Source organism: Canis lupus, chromosome 5 (genome assembly GCF_011100685.1).
Source record: "Canis lupus familiaris isolate Mischka breed German Shepherd chromosome 5, alternate assembly UU_Cfam_GSD_1.0, whole genome shotgun sequence".
Taxonomy (NCBI): Eukaryota; Metazoa; Chordata; class Mammalia; order Carnivora; family Canidae; genus Canis; species Canis lupus.
The window spans coordinates 32498096-32518242 of NC_049226.1; the positions used below are offsets into that span (position 1 = coordinate 32498096).

General features: G+C 58.4%; 3 protein-coding genes across 11 annotated transcripts; all 3 read left to right on the forward strand.

Moving 5' to 3' along the window:
* The first annotated feature begins 343 nt into the window (after positions 1–343).
* ACAP1 (ArfGAP with coiled-coil, ankyrin repeat and PH domains 1) lies at positions 344–13949 on the forward strand. Of its 3 annotated transcripts, none has more exons than XM_038536655.1 (22): positions 344–568; positions 1109–1166; positions 6014–6133; positions 6307–6360; positions 6440–6498; positions 6615–6798; positions 6932–6976; positions 7110–7205; positions 7316–7390; positions 7474–7583; positions 9060–9111; positions 9211–9311; positions 9870–9993; positions 10091–10302; positions 10964–11033; positions 11167–11261; positions 11370–11539; positions 12082–12254; positions 12604–12713; positions 12798–13005; positions 13225–13274; positions 13526–13949. In XM_038536655.1, exons 1-22 carry the CDS (start codon positions 516–518, stop codon positions 13932–13934), a joined length of 2628 nt encoding a protein of 875 aa, XP_038392583.1. In that variant the 5' UTR covers positions 344–515; the 3' UTR covers positions 13935–13949. The 3 variants fall into 3 exon arrangements, with proteins under 3 accessions (XP_038392583.1, XP_038392584.1, XP_038392585.1); XM_038536656.1 differs by having other exon boundaries at positions 12079–12254; positions 12798–12908; positions 13526–13694; XM_038536657.1 differs by having other exon boundaries at positions 12798–12908; positions 13526–13694.
* Positions 13950–14395: 446 nt separating this feature from the next.
* Positions 14396–16280, forward strand: KCTD11 (potassium channel tetramerization domain containing 11). Its single transcript, XM_038536666.1, has one exon. The coding sequence runs from the start codon at positions 14939–14941 to the stop codon at positions 15824–15826; it is 888 nt and encodes a 295-aa protein (XP_038392594.1). The 5' UTR covers positions 14396–14938; the 3' UTR covers positions 15827–16280.
* A 1201-nt stretch (positions 16281–17481) lies between these two features.
* On the forward strand, positions 17482–19469 carry TMEM95 (transmembrane protein 95). 7 transcript variants are annotated; one of them, XM_038536670.1, is made up of 7 exons: positions 17482–17757; positions 17904–17960; positions 18171–18213; positions 18317–18337; positions 18447–18493; positions 18651–18738; positions 18895–19469. In XM_038536670.1, the coding sequence occupies exons 1-7, from the start codon at positions 17589–17591 to the stop codon at positions 18926–18928; spliced, it is 459 nt and encodes a 152-aa protein (XP_038392598.1). In that variant the 5' UTR covers positions 17482–17588; the 3' UTR covers positions 18929–19469. The 7 variants fall into 7 exon arrangements, with proteins under 7 accessions (XP_038392598.1, XP_038392600.1, XP_038392597.1 ...); XM_038536669.1 differs by having other exon boundaries at positions 17483–17757; positions 18133–18213; positions 18447–18527; XM_038536672.1 differs by lacking the exon at positions 18171–18213 and having other exon boundaries at positions 18447–18527.
* The last annotated feature ends 678 nt before the right edge of the window (positions 19470–20147 follow it).

Below are 20147 nucleotides of genomic sequence, written 5' to 3' on the forward strand. Positions count from 1 at the left end.
CCGCCAACCCACCAATCCCAACCTTACCAATAGCACCATGAATTCTTACAACCCTGGGAGGGCAGCGGGGGGAGGGGGAGCGAGTCACCAACCCCATCTTCCAGATGGTGCACCTGAGGACTCAGAGAGCTCACCCAGGGTTACCTCGCCTCTCTGAGTGACTGAATGAGTATTTGACCCCCTATGTGCCTCCCCAATCCCCACAACTAAAGGAGAAAGAAGCAGAGACTAGAGCTCCCAGTAGGAAGGGGACAGCACAGTCTCCGTGGGCGGGGCTGTGGCTTCCCGCCTGGCCCCGCCTCTGCCCCTCCCAGAGCTGCCAGCAAGTGTGAGGTGAGAGCTCCTCCTTGGACACCCCAGACCCTCCGCGAAGGAATCGAGCCCCCACCCCCACCCCCCGGCTCTTCCCCGGGAGAGGACCCCCTCCGCCTTCCTCATCAACCCCTCCTGGGGCGGGGAGCGCTTCCACGTGGACCCCCCACCACCCATCTGGCCTCAGAGCCAATCAAGTGGAGATGACCGTCAAGCTGGATTTTGAGGAGTGTCTCAAGGACTCACCCCGCTTCCGGTAAGTGTGCACGGGTCTGGGGGAGCACAGGAGGTAAGGCCCGACCCCCTTCCCCCAGCGCACATACTTACACACCTACAACCTTTCTCGGTCCAGATGTCCTGCCAGGGACGCAGAGGGGTGTGGGGTGGGGGGCAAAGTAGCACCTTTGTTGTGCAACCCCAGGCCTGGGTGCTTTCCACCCCCTTTATGTGCCCAGGGAGTCTCTGGAGCCCCTCTATCTCCAGAGCTGACATTCCCACTTCCCGCTCCTGGGGACCCCTACCCCTCCCCCAGCACCTGCTGGGGCGGTTAGCAACTTCCTGCCCTCACCACATCCACCCTCCTTTTACTCTTCCTGCTGTGGCCTGGGCCCTGTGGCTCCCACACTGCGCAGAGGAAGGGAGCAAAAGAGGGCGGTGGTCAGGCCTTCTTCACTGGCCGGCCCTTCTGTCTGTCCCCTTACCCACCAACCCCAACCCTGGCCCTCCTGGGGTGCACGGATCAGATGGACCCCAGCTCTGCTCCTGTGACCCCATCCATCCATCCCTCTCTTCCCAGAGCCTCTATCGAGCTGGTGGAAGCCGAGGTGTCAGAGCTGGAGGCCCGGCTAGAAAAGGTGACATGGAGAGGTGACCCTGGATCGCCTTGAGGTGGGAGGGGCGGGACCAGGGAGAGAACGGGAGCTGGCGAAATTGTTCCAGGGGTTGTGAATGCTGATCCTGCGGGTAAATACTTCACTACTTCACGGGGCTGCAGAGAAGGAAGGGGCAGCTCCATACCCCCAGGGCACACAGGGCCTTGGAAGACCAGAAACCCTGTGGGCTTATTGGGTCAGCTGGGCCTCTGGGGAAGGCAAGACTCTTCCGCCCCCAGGGAGCCCACAGACAGCCTTGGGGAGATAAGCCAGCCAGACACTTAAACATGATACAGGAAGGCCCTCCCTGGCTACTTTGTATAAAACGTGCATCCGCACGCATACACGCTCCTGCCCCTTTACTTGGCTTCACTTTTCTCTGTTTTCTCTCTAGCGTTTACCCTGCTCTCACGTGTGATGTGTTTATCTGCCTTGCTAGCTTCCTCCTGCTCCCTAAAGAGTCCTTGCAGATGTGCTGACTTAGCCCAGCACCTGTTAGCATGGCGCCAGAGGGGCAGCAGTCAAGCGCAGCTCCGCTGGTCCTCTACTCATGGGCTCACACGCCGCAGTCCCATCAGAAGCACATGGTCCTCTCCCAGCTTGCATGGTCGTCGGCAGATGCTAGTTCCTTGTAGAACTAAGGCCTTGACCTGCCCAGGGTACCCCCCAGTCCCTGGGCAGTTCACATCATAGCAGCTCGCTTCTTCAAGCCTGTCGGGGATGGGGGGCGGGGGGTCACTCCCATGTGTGCCACCAACATGGCATCAGCTTACGTCGAAATGTAGTCACAGGTGCAGAGAATGTGTCATCTTTGCCCCGTGGCATAACCTGACCATGGGAGCACTGTCCTGTGGCCTTTGCCGCATTCTGTTGGTAGGATCAGGTCACATGTCTCACGCTTAGGGGGGTAGGGATGATGCAAGAGAGGGAACCATTCAGAGTCACCTTAAAGTGTGTCTGTCACATCTGCCAGTTTTCTTGTTTCTCCCCCACGAGAACGTTAAGTGCTGTGAGGGACTTTTATGTTTTGTTTTTGTTCAATCCCCAGTGCCTGTACCAGAGTCTGAAGGTTAGCAGGTGACCAATTCACAAATACATATTTTTTATTTAAACTTTTTCACTTTTGGGACTCCTGGGTGCCTCAGCAGTTGGGCATCTGCCTTCGGCTCAGGTCATGACCTGGGGTCCTGGGATCGAGTCCTGCATCGGGCTCCCCACAGGGAGCCTACTTCTCCCTCTGCTTGTGTCTCTGCCTCTCTGTGAATAAATAAAATATTTTTAAAAAGTTTTTTTTTCACTTTTTAAATTTCTTTTTTAAAGACTTAGTTACTTGACAACGAGAGAGCACGCACATGTGTGAGTGGCAGGGAGGGGAGAGGCAGAGGGGGAGGGAGAATCTCAAGCAGACTCCCCACTGAGTGCAAGTCCTCCCCCCCCCTTTACTCCCCACCCCAGTGTGGAGCTCAGTCCCTCAGCCCTGAGATCATGACCTAAGCTGAAATCAAGAGTCAGACACTTAAATGACCAAACCACCCAGGTGCCCCTAAGCTTTTTGATTTTTGAGTTATAGACTTTAGGAGAAGTTACAACAATCATGCAGGGAGGTCCCACGTCTTCATGCCCCAGTTTCCCCCAGAGGTGGCATCTCATATAACACTAGTACGTCACCAAAACCAGGAAATTGATGTTGGCACGTTGAACTATCTGCAGACCGTACTTGGATTTTACCTGTTTACATTTACAGTTGACCCTTGAACAGCAAGGGGGCTAGGGACACTGACCCTCCATGCAGTCAAAAATTGGCATATAATTCTTGACTCCCCCAAAGTTTTACTTATAGCCTGCCATTGACCAATAACATAAACAATCGATTAACATTTTTGTGTGGTGTATGTATTATATAGTGTTCATCAATAAAAGGAGCTAGAGAAAAGTACTATTAAGGAAATTATAAGGAAGAGGACCTCCTGGCTGGCTCAGTCAGCAGAGTGCACAACTCTTGATCCCAGGGTGGTGAATTCAAGCCACATGTTGGGTGTACAGCTTACTTTAAAAAAATTTTTTTGGGATCCCTGGGTGGCGCAGCGGTTTGGCGCCTGCCTTTGGCCCGGGGCGCAATCCTGGAGACCCGGGATCGAATCCCACATCGGGCTCCTGGTGCATGGAGCCTGCTTCTCCTTCTGCCTGTGTCTCTGCCCCTCTCTCTCTCTCTCTCTCTGTGACTATCATAAATAAATAAATAAATAAAAATTTATTATTTATTATTTATTTTAATTTTTATAAATTTTTATAAATAAAAAAAATTTTTTTAATTTTTTTAAAGGCTATTTTTTTATTAATTTTTATTTATTTATGATAGTCACAGAGAGAGAGAGAGAGAGAGAGGCAGAGACACAGGCAGAAGGAGAAGCAGGCTCCATGCACCAGGAGCCCGATGTGGGATTCGATCCCGGGTCTCCAGGATTGCGCCCCGGGCCAAAGGCAGGCGCCAAACCGCTGCGCCACCCAGGGATCCCTAAATTTTTATTTATTTATGATAGTCACAGAGAGAGAGAGAGAGGCAGAGACACAGGCAGAAGGAGAAGCAGGCTCCATGCACCAGGAGCCCGATGTGGGATTCGATCCCGGGTCTCCAGGATCGCGCCCTGGGCCAAAGATAGGCGCTAAACCGCTGCGCCACCCAGGGATCCCTACAGCTTACTTTTAAAAAATGAAAATAAAAGAACAAAATTTTGGAAAACATGAATCAGAAGGAAGCGAAAACACATTTATGGTACAGTAGTGTATTTTTTGGAAAAAATCCACTTACAAGTGGACCAGCGCATTTCAAACCCATGTTCAAGGGTTGACTACCCTTGTTTCAAAAAGTCTTTGTGTATAACTCAGTGGCACTTCATCACAAGCCTCTGTTCTTATAACCAGCATCACATTGAAAACACAAAACTCAGGCAGCCGGGCTCAGCGCTTTGGCGCCGCCTTCAGCCCGGGATGTGATCCTGGAGGCCCAGAATCGAGTCCCACGTCGGGCCCCTGCGTGGAGCCTGCTTCTCCCTCTGCCTGTGTCTCTGCCTCTCTCTGTGTCTCTCATGAATAAATCTATAAAATCTTTTTTAAAAAAAAAGAAAGAAAAGACAAAACTCCTAGGCGGCCTGGGTGGCTCAATGGGTCAAGCGTCCAACTCTTGGCTTCAGCTCAGGTCATGATCTCAGGATCATCATGAGATCAAGCCCCTGTCCACCTCTGTGCTGAGCATGGAGCCCGCTTAGGACTCTCCCTCTCTGGCAGCCCAGGTGGCTCGGCGGTTTAGCGCCACCTTCAGCCCAGGGCATGATCCTGGAGATCCCGGATGGAGTCCCACGTCAGGCTCCCTGCATCCTGCATGGAGCCTGCTTCTCCCTCTGCCTCTCTCTCCCTGTGTCTCTCATGAACAAAAAAAAAAAAAGGACTCTCCCTCTCCCTCAGCCCTCCCCACCACCACTCTTGCACGGTTTCTCTCTCTCTCTCTCAAAAAAAAAAAAAAAAGATATGAAACTCCTATCACCACAAGGAGTTACCCTTTATCCTGATACCTCCCTGCCTTCTCGAACCTGCAGTTACCACCCTCTGTTCTCCCGACGTGTCATTTCTAGAACGTTACACAAGTGAAACCATACAGTAGGCCAGTTCTCAAGATTGGCCCTTTCTTTTTTTTTCCTCTCAGAATAATGCCCCTGAGGTCTGCTCAGGTTGTTGCCTATTGGTATGAGTAGTTCCCATATGGACGGTTGATTCCTTTGTGTTGCTGAGCACTGTTCCATCGCATGGATGGGCCAGTTTGTCATGAGTTCAGTTTTGTGAATGCTCACAGATTGAGAAAGGGTGGTGGGTAGGAAAAAAAAACACTCAGCGCCCCAGCACTACGCAGTGAAGTTGTGTCTGCGTCCTGGTCCCTGATCACAGACACCTCGTGGTGACATCTGATGAGATTGGATCATGGTCGCTGTCCTGACCATTAGTGACCCTGTCAGCCACCTTCAAGGCAAGCTGTAGTTCCCTGCAGCCTTCACTAGCCCTCAAAATTCTTTCTACTCATTAAAAGTTAATGGAGAACCTCTGGGCCCAGCTTTCTGATCCCCTGCCACCCCAAATCTCCATATGGAACTTCCCTGCTGGTCTCCTGTCCCCTGGGCTCAGCTGAAGGGCTCCACTGACGCTCTCTCTGTCCCAGCTATGTTGACTCAGGCCCGAACCAAGTGGGGTCACCTCAGAGGCAATGCAGTTCCCAAGCAAGGGCCCGAGATCAGGAGACCTCGCTTTGGTTTCTGGCTCAGCTGCCTGGCTCTTCCAGAGGGACCCTCCTCGGATCAGACCTAGGAGCACCCTAACTTGCCATCTTTGTTTGCCCTGACCCTGTGGCCAGGGAGCTGATTAATCTGGCGAGGGAATGTGCCATGAGCACAGAATGGGACAGCTCCAGCTGGGAAGGACTGGGGAATTCAGTGCCACCCAGGTGGAGCATTTGTCCTGTGAGCCAACAGTGGATGAGGGTGGGGTATCTGGGGAGCACTGGATCCGGGCAGGTGGGGCAGGCCTGGGGGGCTACGCGTGTCAAGGGACAGAGAAAGACTGTTCAAAGGTGAAGCTGACACCAGCTGTGGTGAGAGGCTGGGAGATTTGTCTTCCAGGCACAGAGCAGTTAAGCACCAGGGGTGTGTTAGAAACTGGGGGTGCCCAGCTGGGCTGCAGAGGCGAAGGTGAGGTTGGGCAGCAGGGGCACAGGCCTGGGGAAGAGCAGAGCAGGGGGACCAGGGTGGGGTCCCCCAACTCTCTGTCACTCTGTTGCTTCTTAGCTTCTCAAGCTGGGGAATGGCCTCCTGGAAAGTGGGCGCCACTACCTGGCCGCTGGCCGCACCTTCATCGCTGGCATTTGTGACCTGGCCCGCCTGGGTCCACCAGAGCCCATGATGGCGGTAGGTGGAAGCCCAAGCCACACTGGGCTGGAGTCCGGAACATGGACATCCTCTGCGAGGGGAGGGTGAACCTGGGCTGGGGCCACGGCCAGAGGCCACCTGGCGGGCTGGGTGTAGATGGTAGGTGCTGCTGCCCCATGTCTGCTACCCTCTCTCTGCCACTTCGTGCCCAGGAGTGTCTGGACAAGTTCACCACGAGCCTCAGCCACAAGCTGGACAGCCATGCGGTAAGGGAGCAGAGCAGGTGGGACCGGTGTCCGGCCTCTGTGGCCTGGGTCTCGCCTGCCAATTTCTGCTTTTCCTCAGGAGCTTTTAGATGCCACCCAGCACACGCTGCAGCAGCAGATCCAAACCCTGGCCAAAGAGTGAGTCGGGAGGGGAACCAGGCCTCCATCCTTCTTCCTGTCCCCACAGGGGCCTCCCTGGGACTCTCTGCTGGGAGTAGGGGGAGCTATTGGGTTGTTTTTCCGCTCCTCCACAGAGGTCTTCGGGGCTTCCGAGAGGCTCGCAGGGATTTCTGGAAGGGGGCTGAGAGCCTGGAGGCTGCTCTTATCCATAACGCCGAGGTCCCCAGGCGCCGGGCCCAGGAGGCAGAAGAGGCGGGCGCTGCCTTGAAGACTGCGCGGGCTGGATACCAGGGACGAGCCCTGGATTATGCCCTGCAGGTGCCCACCCCAACCCATCCCGCCTCGGGATCCCAGGGCCTCTGGCCCCTCGGAGGCTGGAGAGGGCCCCCTGTGCAGTGGGAGGGGGCGCTGTGGTTGAAAGACTGACCTGAGGGCTTTTGGGGGCCCTCAGATCAACGTGATTGAGGACAAGAGGAAGTTTGACATCATGGAGTTTGTGAGTTACGGTGGTGGTGGTGGTGGTGGTGATGGCAGGGTGGAGGAGAGCCTGCTGATGGGGTGGTAGTAGGGAAGAAGGAGAGACAGAGAGTGCCTTGTCAGCTCCACCCCTTGCCCACCTTGTCACCCAGGTGCTGCGGCTGGTGGAGGCCCAAGCTATCCATTTCCAGCAGGGCCACGAGGAGCTGGGCAAGCTGGCCCAGTATCGCAGGGAGCTGGGCGCCCAGGTGGGGCCCCGGGGAGCAGGCCAGTGGGGGCGGAGGGGCCTCTAAGATACCTGTCCTGGCCTAGTGGGGGGCGGCGGGGGGAACATCTGAAATGCCCATGGTGTGCCCAGTTGCACCAGCTGGTCCTGAATTCAGCTCGTGAGAGGAGAGACATGGAGCAGAGACACGTGCTGTTGAAGCAGAAGGTGAGGTCCTTGGGGTGCAGCAGGGCCTGGTGCCTCGGCCTCTGCCCGCTTCAGCTGCCCTTTGACCCTCCTGTGCCCCCCAGGAGCTGGGTGGGGAGGAGCCAGAGCCAAGCCTAAAGGAAGGGCCTGGTGGCCTGGTGATGGAAGGACACCTCTTCAAACGGGCCAGCAACGCATTTAAGACCTGGAGCAGGTGAGGGGAAGGCGCCCCCATCACCCCCACCCACCCAAATCACCTAAACATTTGTTGAGATAGGGTGCCGAGCACAGAGAAAAAAAGACAAGACCCACCAGCTTCGCAGACTTTGTATCCCACCGCAGAGACCCACAGTGAATTCTGTTATGTTGGGAGAGAAGAGCAGCACAGGAGAAAAAATACTAAAGCAGAGGGTGTGAAGAGCTGAGGACGGGTCATGGTTTTAGGTGGGGTGGTCAGGGCAGGCTTCGTGAGAAGGTGGTTTCGGGGTGAAGACTTGAAGGATATCTCGGGGAGAGAACATTCTAGGCAGAAGGAGGAGCCAGTGACAGAGCTCTGAGGGTGGGGGGACAGAGGGAGGGAGGAAGATGTGGGGCAAGGAGAAGTTGGAGCTAGTGGGGGTGTGCTCAGCGACATGGGGCCTTGTCAGCTTCTGTAGGGACTTAGGAGCCCCTGCAGGTATGGGGCGGGCTGGTCATTTGCTGTGACTCTACTTCCTGTCCCAGGGCCACTGCCAGCCCGTCGGGGACGTTGGCCCAAGTCAGAAAATTGAGCCTTTCCCTAGGATGCTTCTGTCAAAATTGTAGCAAGAGACACAGGGCGCCTTGGCTGGTCCACTCTGTGGAGCCTGTGACTCTTGATCTCAGGGTTCTGGGTTCGAGCCCCACGTTGGGTGTAGAGATCACATAAAAATAAAATCTTTTTTTTTTTTTTAAGATGTTTAAATTTACTCATGAGAAACACAGAGAGGCAGAGACACAGGCAGAGGGAGAAGCAGGCTCCATGCGGGGAGTCGGATACAGAACTCGATCCCAGGATTAGGACCTGAGCCAAAGGCAAATGCTCAACCGCTGAACCACCCACGTGTCCCAAAATAAAATCTTTATAAAAAACAATTGTAGGAGCGCCTGGCTGGTTCAATGAGTAGAGAGCACATGACTCTTGGTCTGGGAGTTGTGAGTTCGAGCTCCACAAGGGTATAGCAATTACTTTAAAAAACAAAAAACAAACCTTGGGGTTCCTGGGTGGCTCAGCGCGTGAGCGTCTGCCTTTGGCTCAGGGCGTGACCCCAGGGTCCTAGGATCAAGACCCACGTTGGGCTCCAGGCAGGGAGCCTGCTTCTCCCTCTGCCTGTGTCTCTGCCTCTCTCTCTGTGTCTCTCATGAATAAATAAAATCTTTTTTTTTAATCTTTAAAAAATTATAGTAGAGTATTTTTATTGGAAAAAGCATTTTACTTCTGGAAATTTGTCTTCACGAATGCATCAAATCTGGGTTGTCTGAGGTGTGAGCAGTGCCGCTTTGGGTGTCCTGGCCTACAAGGCCGTGCGCCCTCCTGACGGGATGTGGTGGTCAGCACGGCTCTCTAGGCAAGATCTTCATGGAGCAAAGGGCACACAGCCTCTCAACAGTCCCTGTCCCAAGTGCATCCCAGTGCCACTCATGTCCACAACTCTGTTCCCACCTCCTCCAGACGCTGGTTCACTATTCAGAGCAACCAACTGGTTTATCAGAAGAAGTACAAGGTAGGTGGGCTGGGCACTGGGTGCCGGGGCCTGGTGACACCCTGCCCCTGCCGCAGCTGTGTGGATGGCTGCCCCTTGTCACCTTCCTTCCCCTTCCAGGACCCCGTGACCGTGGTGGTGGATGACCTTCGCCTCTGCACTGTGAAGCTCTGCCCCGACTCAGAAAGGCGGTTTTGCTTTGAGGTTGTGTCCCCCAGCAAGTGAGTGCAGAAGTCAGGGGTGATTGATGCTCCTGATGCTCCACTGTGTCTAAATCTTTTTTTTTTTTTTAAGATTTTATTTGTTCCAAAAAAAAAAAAAAAAAGATTTTATTTGTTTATTCATGAGAGACACACAGAGAGAGGCAGAGACACAGGCAGAGGGAGAAGCAGGCTTCCTGCGGGGAGCCCAATGTGGGACTTGATCCCAGGATCCCGGGGTCACGACCTGAGCTGAAGGCAGATGCTCAACCTCTGAGCCACCCAGGTGCTCCTGTGTCTAAATCTTTGCCAACAGGGAGGCAGGGCTGATCATAGAGCGTTAACCTTCTGGTGGCTAGATTGGGGGACAGACCGGGAGGTGTCCTGGCGAGAAAGGATAAGGCAATGGGGGATATTTAGAAAGATCTGACCCATTGGTGCCAAATCTCTATTCAACTGGTGTTTCATATGTCAGTACAACGGGTACCGGTTGAATAGCAGCTGGAGGTAAGCCAGCCTATCCTGAGCCTCCCTGGGCCTCACACCACCTGCGCCCCTCTGCTCTCCCCTCCTGCCCAGGTCCTGCCTCCTGCAGGCTGACTCGGAGCGTCTTCTGCAGCTGTGGATCAGTGCTGTGCAGAGTAGCATCGCCACGGCCTTCAGCCAGGCTCACCTCGAGGACAGCCCCCGGGGGCCAGGCCAGGTGCCTTAATCGGAGGGTACAGGGCCGGGCTGCCCAGGGAGATGAGGCACCCTTCCCCAAGCCCCATAGCCATCCTTTCCACCTCTGTCTCCCCTAGGGCTCAGGATACCCGGCCATGAGCTCCTCCGCTACCCTGGGCTGTGGCGGGATGAGCAGGGGCAGGGACCCAGGCGGAGCTGGGCACGTGGCAGCCCAGGTGCAGAGCGTAGACGGCAATGCCCAGTGCTGTGACTGCCGAGAGCCAGCCCCAGAGTGGGCCAGCATCAACCTGGGTGTCACTCTGTGCATCCAATGCTCAGGCATCCACAGGTCACTCCCCACTACCCCAGCGGGGCCCTACTCCTTCCGGCTGGGGTCTGGGGAGGGGGCAGGATAGAGTTCCTCCCGCGGGCTCCCCCCTCCTCCTTGCCCTGCTGTCACTGGGCACAGCGTCCTGGTCTGGCCAGAGGGATTTTTTTTTTTTTTTAAGATTTATTTATTTATTCAGAGAGAGAGAGAGGCAGAGACACAGGCAGAGGAAGAAGCAGGCTCCATGCAGGAAGCCCGATGTGGGACTCGATCCCAGGTCTCCAGGATCACACCTCAGGCTGCAGGATCACACCTCAGGCTGCAAATCCCCCAGAGGGATTTATAGGCTTGACTGGAGGCATGAGGTTGGGGCTCTTAAGGGTAAAGGAACCAATGAGCAGAGAGAGGAAAGGTCACCAGGCCTCAGCAAGTCTGTGAGGCATTCCATCTGAATCGGTCTGGCTGAAGGAGGGGAATGGCAGGGCAAGAGAAGGGAGGTGGCTGAAGAGGATGAGGCCCTGACACTGAAATGTAGGAGAAGGGGGAAGAGGGAAGGATGAACAGAGCCAGGCCACGCAGCCCGCTGCCCTGCCGCCTCCTGGTCAGTGCCTCTGCGTGCCTGCTGTGCTCATCTGGCTGCTGCTGCCCCGAAGAGGGCCTGACTCCCACTCTGACCCCCCAGGAGCCTCGGGGTTCACTTCTCCAAAGTCAGGTCTCTGACACTTGACTCATGGGAGCCAGAACTGGTGAAGGTGACTTGGGGTGTCGTGATGAGAAGCGGGTGGGGTGGGGTGAGTCCAGGATGGCAGCGCCCGGAGAGCTCAGACACTCACCTCCCTCCCACCTGTCTGTCTGTGTCTGTGTCTCTGTCTGGGCCACCCAAAGCTTATGTGCGAGCTGGGGAATGTTGTCATCAACCAGATCTATGAGGCCCGCGTGGAGGCCATGGCAGTGAAAAAACCAGGGCCCACCTGCTCCCGGTGAGATTGGGATGGAAGTGCTGGGGCTGCCTACTGGCGGGGAAGAAAGAGGGTCTGGGTCCAGAGGAGGGAAGACTATCCACCTTCTTCCCTGCCATACTCTGCCAGGCAGGAGAAGGAGGCCTGGATTCATGCCAAATATGTGGAGAAGAAGTTCCTGACCAAACTTCCTGAGATACGAGGGCGAAGAGGTGGCCGGGGGCCCTCCAGGGGACAGCCTCCTGTGCTCCCCAAGCCTTCCATCAGGTCCCAGCCGGGAAGCTGCAGAGCCAGGCCAGGTATACCATTGCTCGGACATTCGGTGAGCCGGGCTGCGTGCCCAGCACTATGTCACACCCGGTGAGGAGGCACAGAGCATGGGGCCCCAGCCCTCCCCTTACCAATGTTGGGGGCGGACCACACTAACACTGATTTTACAAGGCAAGAGTTTCAGGGGCTAAGTGAAGACTGGGGAGGAGCATGGGGCTGGGGATAGGCAGGGAGGGTCTCAACCACAAGAAAAGTCAGGAGGGAGAATGAAAAGGCCTGTGGAGGCGGGAGCTTGGCTGGAGCAGAGGGAACCAGAGCCACTGGGGCTGTTGGCTCCCTTGTGACGGTCCAGCCAGTCCAGGTAAGTGAACAGGAGGAGCTGAATGATGCTGTCCGTGCCCCCTGCCCTGCAGGCCCTGCACGCACACACACCCCCACCTCCCACTGCTGTCCCCGGAGTCCCGAACACACACGGAGCCTCCCCAAACTGAGGAATGACCTGTCCCATCAGAGCATTTGGGGCCTGTGCCTAGGGCTTCTTACCAGACCCACGGCCAATTTCCTTCAGCAGAGCCCCCCTCCGATGACCTGGGCAGCCTCCACCCGGGGGCCCTGCTGTTTCGAGCTGCCGGGCACCCTCCATCCCTCCCCACCATGGCCGATGCCCTCGCCCACGGAGCTGATGTCAACTGGGTCAATGCAGCTCGGGAAAATGCCACGCCACTGATCCAGGCCACGGCTGCTGTGAGTCTTGCCCACTACCTACTGCGACTAGGGACCTGCTCTTACCCCTACCCCCCTTAGGGAATGATGACCAATAGAGACGGGTTGCTAAGGGGTTATGTGATTTGGAGGCAGGCAACCTGGGTTTGAATCCACGTTCACACCACTCACTGTTGTGAACCTCTGTGCCTCAAGTGTGCTCGTCTGTAGAACAGATAACATACCGCATGACGCTGTACTGTGGACTTAACCTATGCATACCGGGAAGGGGCTGGAGCAGAGCCTGACACAGTTGCACCCCAGCCCCAAACCTCTTTAGTCTGCTCCTAAAGATGCCACTTTCTCTCCCGTTTTCAACCTCTCCATGCAGAATTCTCTTCTGGCCTGTGAGTTTCTCCTCCAGAACGGGGCGAATGTGAACCAGGCAGACAATCACGGCCGGGGGCCGCTGCACCACGCAACCATTCTGGGCCACACCGGGTAGGGGCGGGCGGGGCGGATGGCTGCGGGAAAGAAGGGCCCGGATATGGTGAGTGGCCGGCTGAACCTGTCTGTCCTTTCCAGGCTAGCCTGCCTGTTCCTGAAACGAGGAGCCGACCTGGGAGCTCGGGACTCCGAAGACAAAGACCCCTTGACGATCGCCATGGAAACGGCCAACGCTGACATCGTCACCCTGTGCGGCTGTTTGGGGGCGGGGCCAGCTCTTGCCCTACCCACCTGGGGGCGGGGCTTGGGAGCTGCTGGCCGGCTGCCGGACCCGGCAAGAGGAAGGGTGCTCCGAGTGTAGACCCGGGACGGGGAGTAGGAAGGGGGGCGGGTAGGGAGCACGGATGGTGAGTTCGTCCCCAGTGGCAGACTAAAGGGTTGGTAAACGCCTTTAAGCACTGGACCCCAGGGGGACAGATGAATTAACGACCCCAGCTCAGAGGACGGGGAGTGGGAGTGGGGCCCTGAACAGAAAGTCATTCGTGCCTGAATCCTTCTTCTTCAGGCTACGCCTGGCAAAGATGAGAGAGGTCGAGGCGGCCCAGGGCCAGGCAGGTAAAGTACCTCCCGCCCCGCCACGCGCTTTCCTTGCTGAGCTTCTGGCCCCCGCAGACCTGCCTCGCGGACCCGGCTGCATAGACTAATTTCATTACTTATTGCACAAATGTGTATTGAGTGCGTGTGAGAGCGCACGTCTTCGAACCCCGAGAGGGCCGGGCCGGGGCGCTGTGCCCACGGTGAGCGCGCTCCAACCCGGCCCGGCCAGCGCCTCGCCAGCCCAGCCCTTGCTCCCTCCCTCCCCTCAGGAGACGAGACGTATCTGGACATCTTCCGCGACTTCTCCCTCATGGCGTCGGACGACCCAGAGAAGCTGAGCCGGCGCAGTCACGACCTGCACACGCTCTGATCCCGCATCCCGGCCCCCTCTGCCCCACCCCGCCGGTCCCTGGGCCATTAAAGCCTCTGTGCTCTGCGCTTCCCGTTGTCATTCCTCTGCGGGGCGCCATCCTCCGGCCGGGCCGGGGCTGCGGGAGCGGTGGGGGTTTGCGAGCTCGAGTCACGCGAGGGGCCACTCCGGGACAGCGAGGCGGAGGCCGCAGCCCTAGCACCCGGCGGCCCTGGGCGGAGCTGTCGGGCTCGGGCGACATGGCCAGACGCGGCGGGCCTGGCAGAGGAGAGGCCGCCCGCGTGGGCTGGGGGGCCGGCCTCCCATAGGGGGCCGCTGGCGTCGGGCCGGGACGGAGAGGCTGGCTTGGGCCACCCCGGCCCCGAGGCATCCCCGGAATGCGGCGGCTCAGCACCCGCCCCCTCGGGAGTTCCCGACGCGAGCGCCCGGGTGAGCACCGCCCCCAGCCCGGGACGGCGGGGCCTCGGGCCCCGCGCGGAGCTGCAGACGTGAGGTCGGGCACTCCTGAGCGCCTGCGGGGCGGTCGCGGCCACATCCGGAGCGACGCGCCTGAGTCACCCTCCAGACCCCACCCCCGGCCGCGTTCCTGGTCCGGCCCGTTCGCCCCGTCTCTCGGGTTCCAGACTCTCGGCTCCCACCTCCGCCCCTGCCGCGCGAGCCCCGCGGGGGTGGGGGGCGGGGCGCCAAGGGGGCGGGGCGGTCCCTTAAAGGGCCCCCGGCCGCTGCCCTGAGGCCACTTCCTGGGGGCGGAGAGGACTGCGGCGGCGGCGGCGGCGGCGGCGGCGACACCCGGGCCCCGAGACTCCCGGCAGCTTCCATCCGAGTCCTCCGGGGCTCCCGGTTCGCGTCGAGCGTGCATCCCCCGCGCCCCGGCGGGTAGGGGCCCCCGCCGCCCGCTCGCGTCCGCCCCGCCTCCGTCGCCCGAGACCCGCGCCCGGGCCAGACCCGGCCTGCGACTGGCCCCCGGGGCCCTGCGTGGACTCGCCCGCGGCGACAGCGATCTGCCGAGAACTCGGAAGCTGGGTCCTTCCGAGCGCCGGCCTGTGCTCGCCACCGTCGCCTGCTGGTGGGACTCCGGAAACCCTCTGTGTGAAGACCACAGAGAGGAGCCGCTGACCCTCCGCCCGGAATCGAGAGCGCCAGGACCGAAATCTCCCCGCCTCTCTGGCTTCTGCGCTTTTCAGCTGTTCTCTCGAGCTTTCGGCCGCGTCTGTCCCTGGAAACCACCCCCCGCTACCGACGTAGCCTGGGCGAGCCCCGCATCTCACCGCCGTGCGCTCCCACCTGTGAATCCGGAGACAGTCTCAACTTTATGACCCAATTCTGCCCACACCCAGGCAGTTCTGCCTTTTCTTCTCTTGCGGTATCTCCCGTAGTCCCCAAAATTTCGCCGCCTCCTGTGCCCTCTTCGGCCCCCTCTTTTGGGGGCCCCGTGACCCTGAATGTTGGGGGCACACTATACTCCACCACTTTGGAGACCCTGACTCGCTTCCCGGACTCCATGCTGGGGGCCATGTTCAGGGCCGGCACCCCCATACCCCCCAACCTCAGCCCCCAGGGAGGTGGCCACTACTTCATCGACAGAGATGGCAAGGCCTTCCGGCACATCCTCAATTTCCTGCGGCTGGGCCGCCTCGACCTGCCCCGTGGGTATGGGGAGACGGCACTTCTCAGGGCAGAGGCCGACTTCTACCAGATCCAGCCCCTCCTGGATGCCCTGCGGGACCTGGAGGCCTCTCGGGGGACCCCGGTACCCACTGCTGCCCTGCTCCACGCAGACGTGGATGCCAGCCCCCGCCTGGTGCACTTCTCTGCTCGCCGGGGCCCACACCACTATGAGCTGAGCTCTGTGCAGGTGGATACCTTCCGAGCCAACATCTTCTGCACCGACCCCGAGTGCCTGGGTGCCATGCGGGCCCGCTTTGGTGTGGCCAGTGAGGATAGGGCTGAGGGCGGCCCACACTTCCGTCTGGAGTGGGCCCCCTGTCCCGCAGAACTCCCGGAGGTGGAGTATAGGAGACTGGGGCTGCAGCCGCTGTGGACTGGGGGGCCGGGAGAGCTGCGGGAGGTGGTGGGCACACCAGGTTTCCTAGAGGAGGTGCTGCGGGTCGCTCTGGAGCACAGCTTCCGTCTAGACTCCGTCTTCCCTGACCCCGAAGACCTGCTCAACTCGCGATCTCTGCGCTTCGTGCGGCACTGAGTGTGTGGCGCTCCCATCTGAGTGGGGTGCGGAGAAAGAACGGACAGCAAAAGGGACGAAGGGCGCCCTGAAGCTTCTTCTTAGCTCTGCCTCTGGAGCTGTGAGAGTCAGGGCTCCCACTGCACCTGACTGGAGCCCAGGTGTGGGCAGGAATTCCCAAATCTCAGCCCGCTGAGGGCTCACAAAGCCATGCAGAGGGTCTGGACTGGTGCTAATCCTGGGAGGGGTGGGGAAGGTTCCCAGGCTTGTTCTTGCCTGAGGCTGGCGGCCTCCAGTGTCTCCTTGTTTGAGCTCAGTATTCAAGGTTCTAGAGAAGTAGCGACCCCTCCATGCTCAGGCTAGGCCTAGCAGGACCCTGGAGGAACACTGAAGTGTGGGTGAAGGACTCTGGATTGCTGTGACGTGGTCTCCTGGACCGTGGCTTCTCCTGCAGCTGGATGGCCTGGCCTGACCAGAGTGGCCGGAACATTCTTGACTATGGGAAAGGGGATCCTTTGCTGGGTCTCACGGTCTCACGTTACATACTTAGGGAGACGGAAAGGCTACACTCTACCCTAGGTTGGAATGAGGGAGTTAGGAGAATCCCCATTTACTATAGGGCTGGAGCCCCGTAGTCCATAGTAAAGGACCCCATATTGATGGTGGAGGAGGCATCTTCGCAGGTTTTGGCCTTACTTTGCTCACGTACGTGTGTGTGTCAGCCTGTGTGTCTGACTGACATGCAGGTCTCCGCCTTCTTGACTCCCGTCTATTGCTGGAGGCAGCATCTGTGTGCTGGGCTTTCTGTGGTCTCTGCGTGTCCAGGCCTGTTTGTGGTTGCCTGGTGTTTGGCACTGGGTATGTCTGTGGTATGGGTGTGAGTAGATGGAGAATTAGTAGTGTAATCAAGTAGGGGGTGTGTGTGCACGCATGTGTGTTCACATCACCACGTAGGCAGGAGGAGCCTGTTGATGTTTGAGTCACTAGGATCTTCCTGGTGAAAGGTAAGAGGAGTCTGTGGGCCCAGCTGGGCCTTGGAGGCCGCTATAGAACTCTTGGTTGCCAAGGCAACCATGGGCATGGTTGCTAGGAGATAGCTGGGCAGGCCCCAGGCTGCCTGGGGCAGAGGGGAGACCAACAGAAGAGGTGGAGAGAGCAGGGGAGGATATGGGAAGGGATGGGATTTCTGGGTCCCCGAGGGGTGGGGTACTCATGCACAACTTCTACTGGGGGAGTCACTCATTATTTATCGCTGGTCACGATTTACAAGAAGAAAAATAAAATGGGGGTGATCCCTGGGTGGCTCAGCAGTTTGGCGTCTGCCTTTGGCCCAGGGCACGATCTTGGAGTCCCAGGATCGAGTTCCGCTTTGGGCTCCGGGCATGGAGCCTGCTTCTCCCTCCTCCTGTATCTCTGCCTCTTTCTCTCTCTCTGTGTCTATCATAAATAAAACTAAATAAATAAATCTTAAAAAAAAATAAAATAAAATGGCTTTTTGGAACCTCAAACTTGTCAAGGCTGCTGCGGGCCAGGTTGGGGGGTGCTGTCCTCTTTGCCACACAAGCCCTGCTTTCTCTGCCTGGTCATCTTCGGGTCCTCAGCTCCTTGGGCCCCACCTTAGCCCCAGCCAGAGACAGAATGGTGGCACTGTGCCAGAATGTTCTAGAATCCCCAACTGTTCTGGAACACTCTAGACTCCCCGGGCAGGGCTGGAGCCAAGATTGTAGCATTCAGAGGCCTTCCCAGCCTCAGTGGGCTCCCCCACCACTCCCCAGCAGGCCTCATGTGGGTGCTGGCATTAGGTGGGGTGTTCCTGGCGACCACCCAGGCCTGTATCCTCTGCCAGCTCTCAGCTCGAGACCTGTCGGGCCGCCTGGCCCACGTGTGCAGCCAAGTGGAGGCTAAGTGGAAGGACTGTGGGGCCTCCTGGAACTTTCCGGCCTTTGCCTTAGGTGAGCTCAGACATCCAGGGACAGTCCCCGAGGGGGACACCCCCGGTCCGCAGCCCTCTCTGGATGCACTGGCCTCTCCCCTCGGGGGACCTGCCTTGGCCCCGGGGAAGCTGGGAAAGACTTACACATCCTTGCTGTCTCCACAGATGAGGTGTCCATGAACAGAGTCATAGAGAAGACTCACCGAGTCCTGAGGGTTATGGGTGAGGTCAAGGGGCAAGGCAGCCCCTGCGGGGCTCGGAGGGGCAGTAGGAGGGGGCTAGGGATCAGAGGGGCGGATACAGGAAGGTGGGACCCTGGAGGCACGAGGTGAGGGGTAGAGATGCACCCCTCCACGGAGGAGGCGCCCCCAATATCGCTCCCGTGTCTCCCCAGAGATCAAAGGGTCTTTCTCCTCCCTCCCCTTGTACCAGCTTTGGCTGCAAAAGATCAAGCTCCCCCAGTACACCCGGGAAGGTACGCTGTGGCAGGGATGGGGTGCTGGGGCTCTGGGGCAGGGGGTGGGTGGTGGTGGCTGAGCGTCTCCTGTCCCCGCACCCCTTCTTGTCTTTGGTTGCAGCTCTCTGCGCGCCTGCCTGCCGTGAGTAGGAGAGGATGGGGTGGTGAGGCCGGGGGCACCGGGGGTACCCCAGGGGAGCCTGGCAGCCCCCAGAGGGAAGCCCCAGCTCGGCTCCTGTCATCTCCTGCAGGGGGCAGAACCACCCTCTACAACTGCTCCACCTGCCAGAGCACCCAGGTGCTCTGCTGGCCCAAAAAGCGCTGCTTCCCAGGTTGGACCCCTGAAGCCCTGGCCCTGGCCTCCCCTGGCTATGATCTCTGAGCAATTAGGCGCCCCCCCCCCCATGACTGGTGAGGTCCCCAGGATCACTCACTGCTTCCTGGGCTCCCTGCAGGAAGTCACGATCTTCGGGAAGCCAGGATCCTGCTCCTCTCTGTCTTGATAGCTGCCCTGCTGCTGGGCATCCTGAGCCTCGTGGTGGAGTGAGTCCCCAGAGCGGGGAGGCTAAGGGCGGAAGCAGCCTCACCACTTCTGAGCGCCCCCCACCTTCCCCACAGTACCTTCCACCACCACCCCTCCTGCCTCCTCCCACCATCCTCCCTGCTCTGCCCAGGCCTCCCATCTCTGTCTCCCCTCAGGTCCAATTACTTCAAACCAAAAGAGGACCTGTGAAGACACTGCCAGCCTCCCAGCCTCCACTCCTAAAGGGCAGGAGCCCACCACCTCCACTCCCCTTGGAGGGAATCAGCCAGCCCTTTAGCTCCCATCCCGAAGGCTCAGCCTTCCACACCCTGAAGCCCAATGTCCCCAAGGTCCCGGGGTCAGATGGCCTCTGGGGACCCAGGCACCCACAGGGGGAACATTCCCCTGCCCCGCCGCCCCAGCCCTCTACGAATCAGATGGGAGCAGTCACTGATTCCAGGAAAATATCTACAGAAGGAAAGAATCCCCTCCAGGCACCACCCCTCCCACACCCCCTCCTGCCTATTCTCGGAAGCGGGGGCTGGCTGCCCCAGAAGCTACTCTTGGGGCTCTTATGACTGATTGGGAATCCGGGAATAAGTGCCTGGAAGCCGCCCTCCCTCTAGAGTTGAGACCACATCAGTCAGCCTGCTAGCAGGCTATCCCTCCATTTAACATTGTGAAGCCTTGGCCTCCCACGGAGGCCTCCCTCCTGCCAAGATGGAGTAAACCTGCTGTCAAATGGCCTCCACCCTGCCTAGCCTCTGTCTGCGACTGGGGAGGGCAGAGGGGGAAGGGGAGACTCGCTGTGGCACAGTGGTTCTCAACCCCAAGAGACATGTGGCCACATCTACAGACATTCTTGATGGCTTTGGTTGGGGGATGGGCTGCTGGCATTTAGCGGGTGGAGGCCCGGGGTGTGGGCCTCTACAGCCTCCCTGGCCTCCGCGACGCTCAGGGGAGTCCTCCACAATAGAGAGTTCTCCTGTCTAGGACCTCAGTTGTGTGTGGTTGAGAAACCCCAGCATTCCGTCCCCTGGCGCTCAGGAGTTTTGGGTTGGGTGTGTGGAACATGAAGCATAAAAGGAGTTAGCCGGTCACCAACCACAAGCCTCAGGCCAAGGGCCTAGGTTGGAAGGGATCTTGCCTGCATCAAGCCCAGTGGTTTTCAAGGGTAATTTTTTTTTAAATTGTATTTATTTCAGAGAGAGCACACATGAGTCGGGGGGTGGGGGTGCAGAGGGCGAGGGAGAAGCAGACTCCCCACTAAGCAGGGAGCCCCATGCAGAATTCAATCCCAGGATCCCAGGATCATGACCTGAGCTGAAGGCAGATGCTTCACTGACTGAGCCGCCCACTTGCCCCTAGCCCAGGGGTTTTCCAGGGCAAAAGTTCTCATCTGGCTGCACGTGACAGTCCCCTGGGCAGC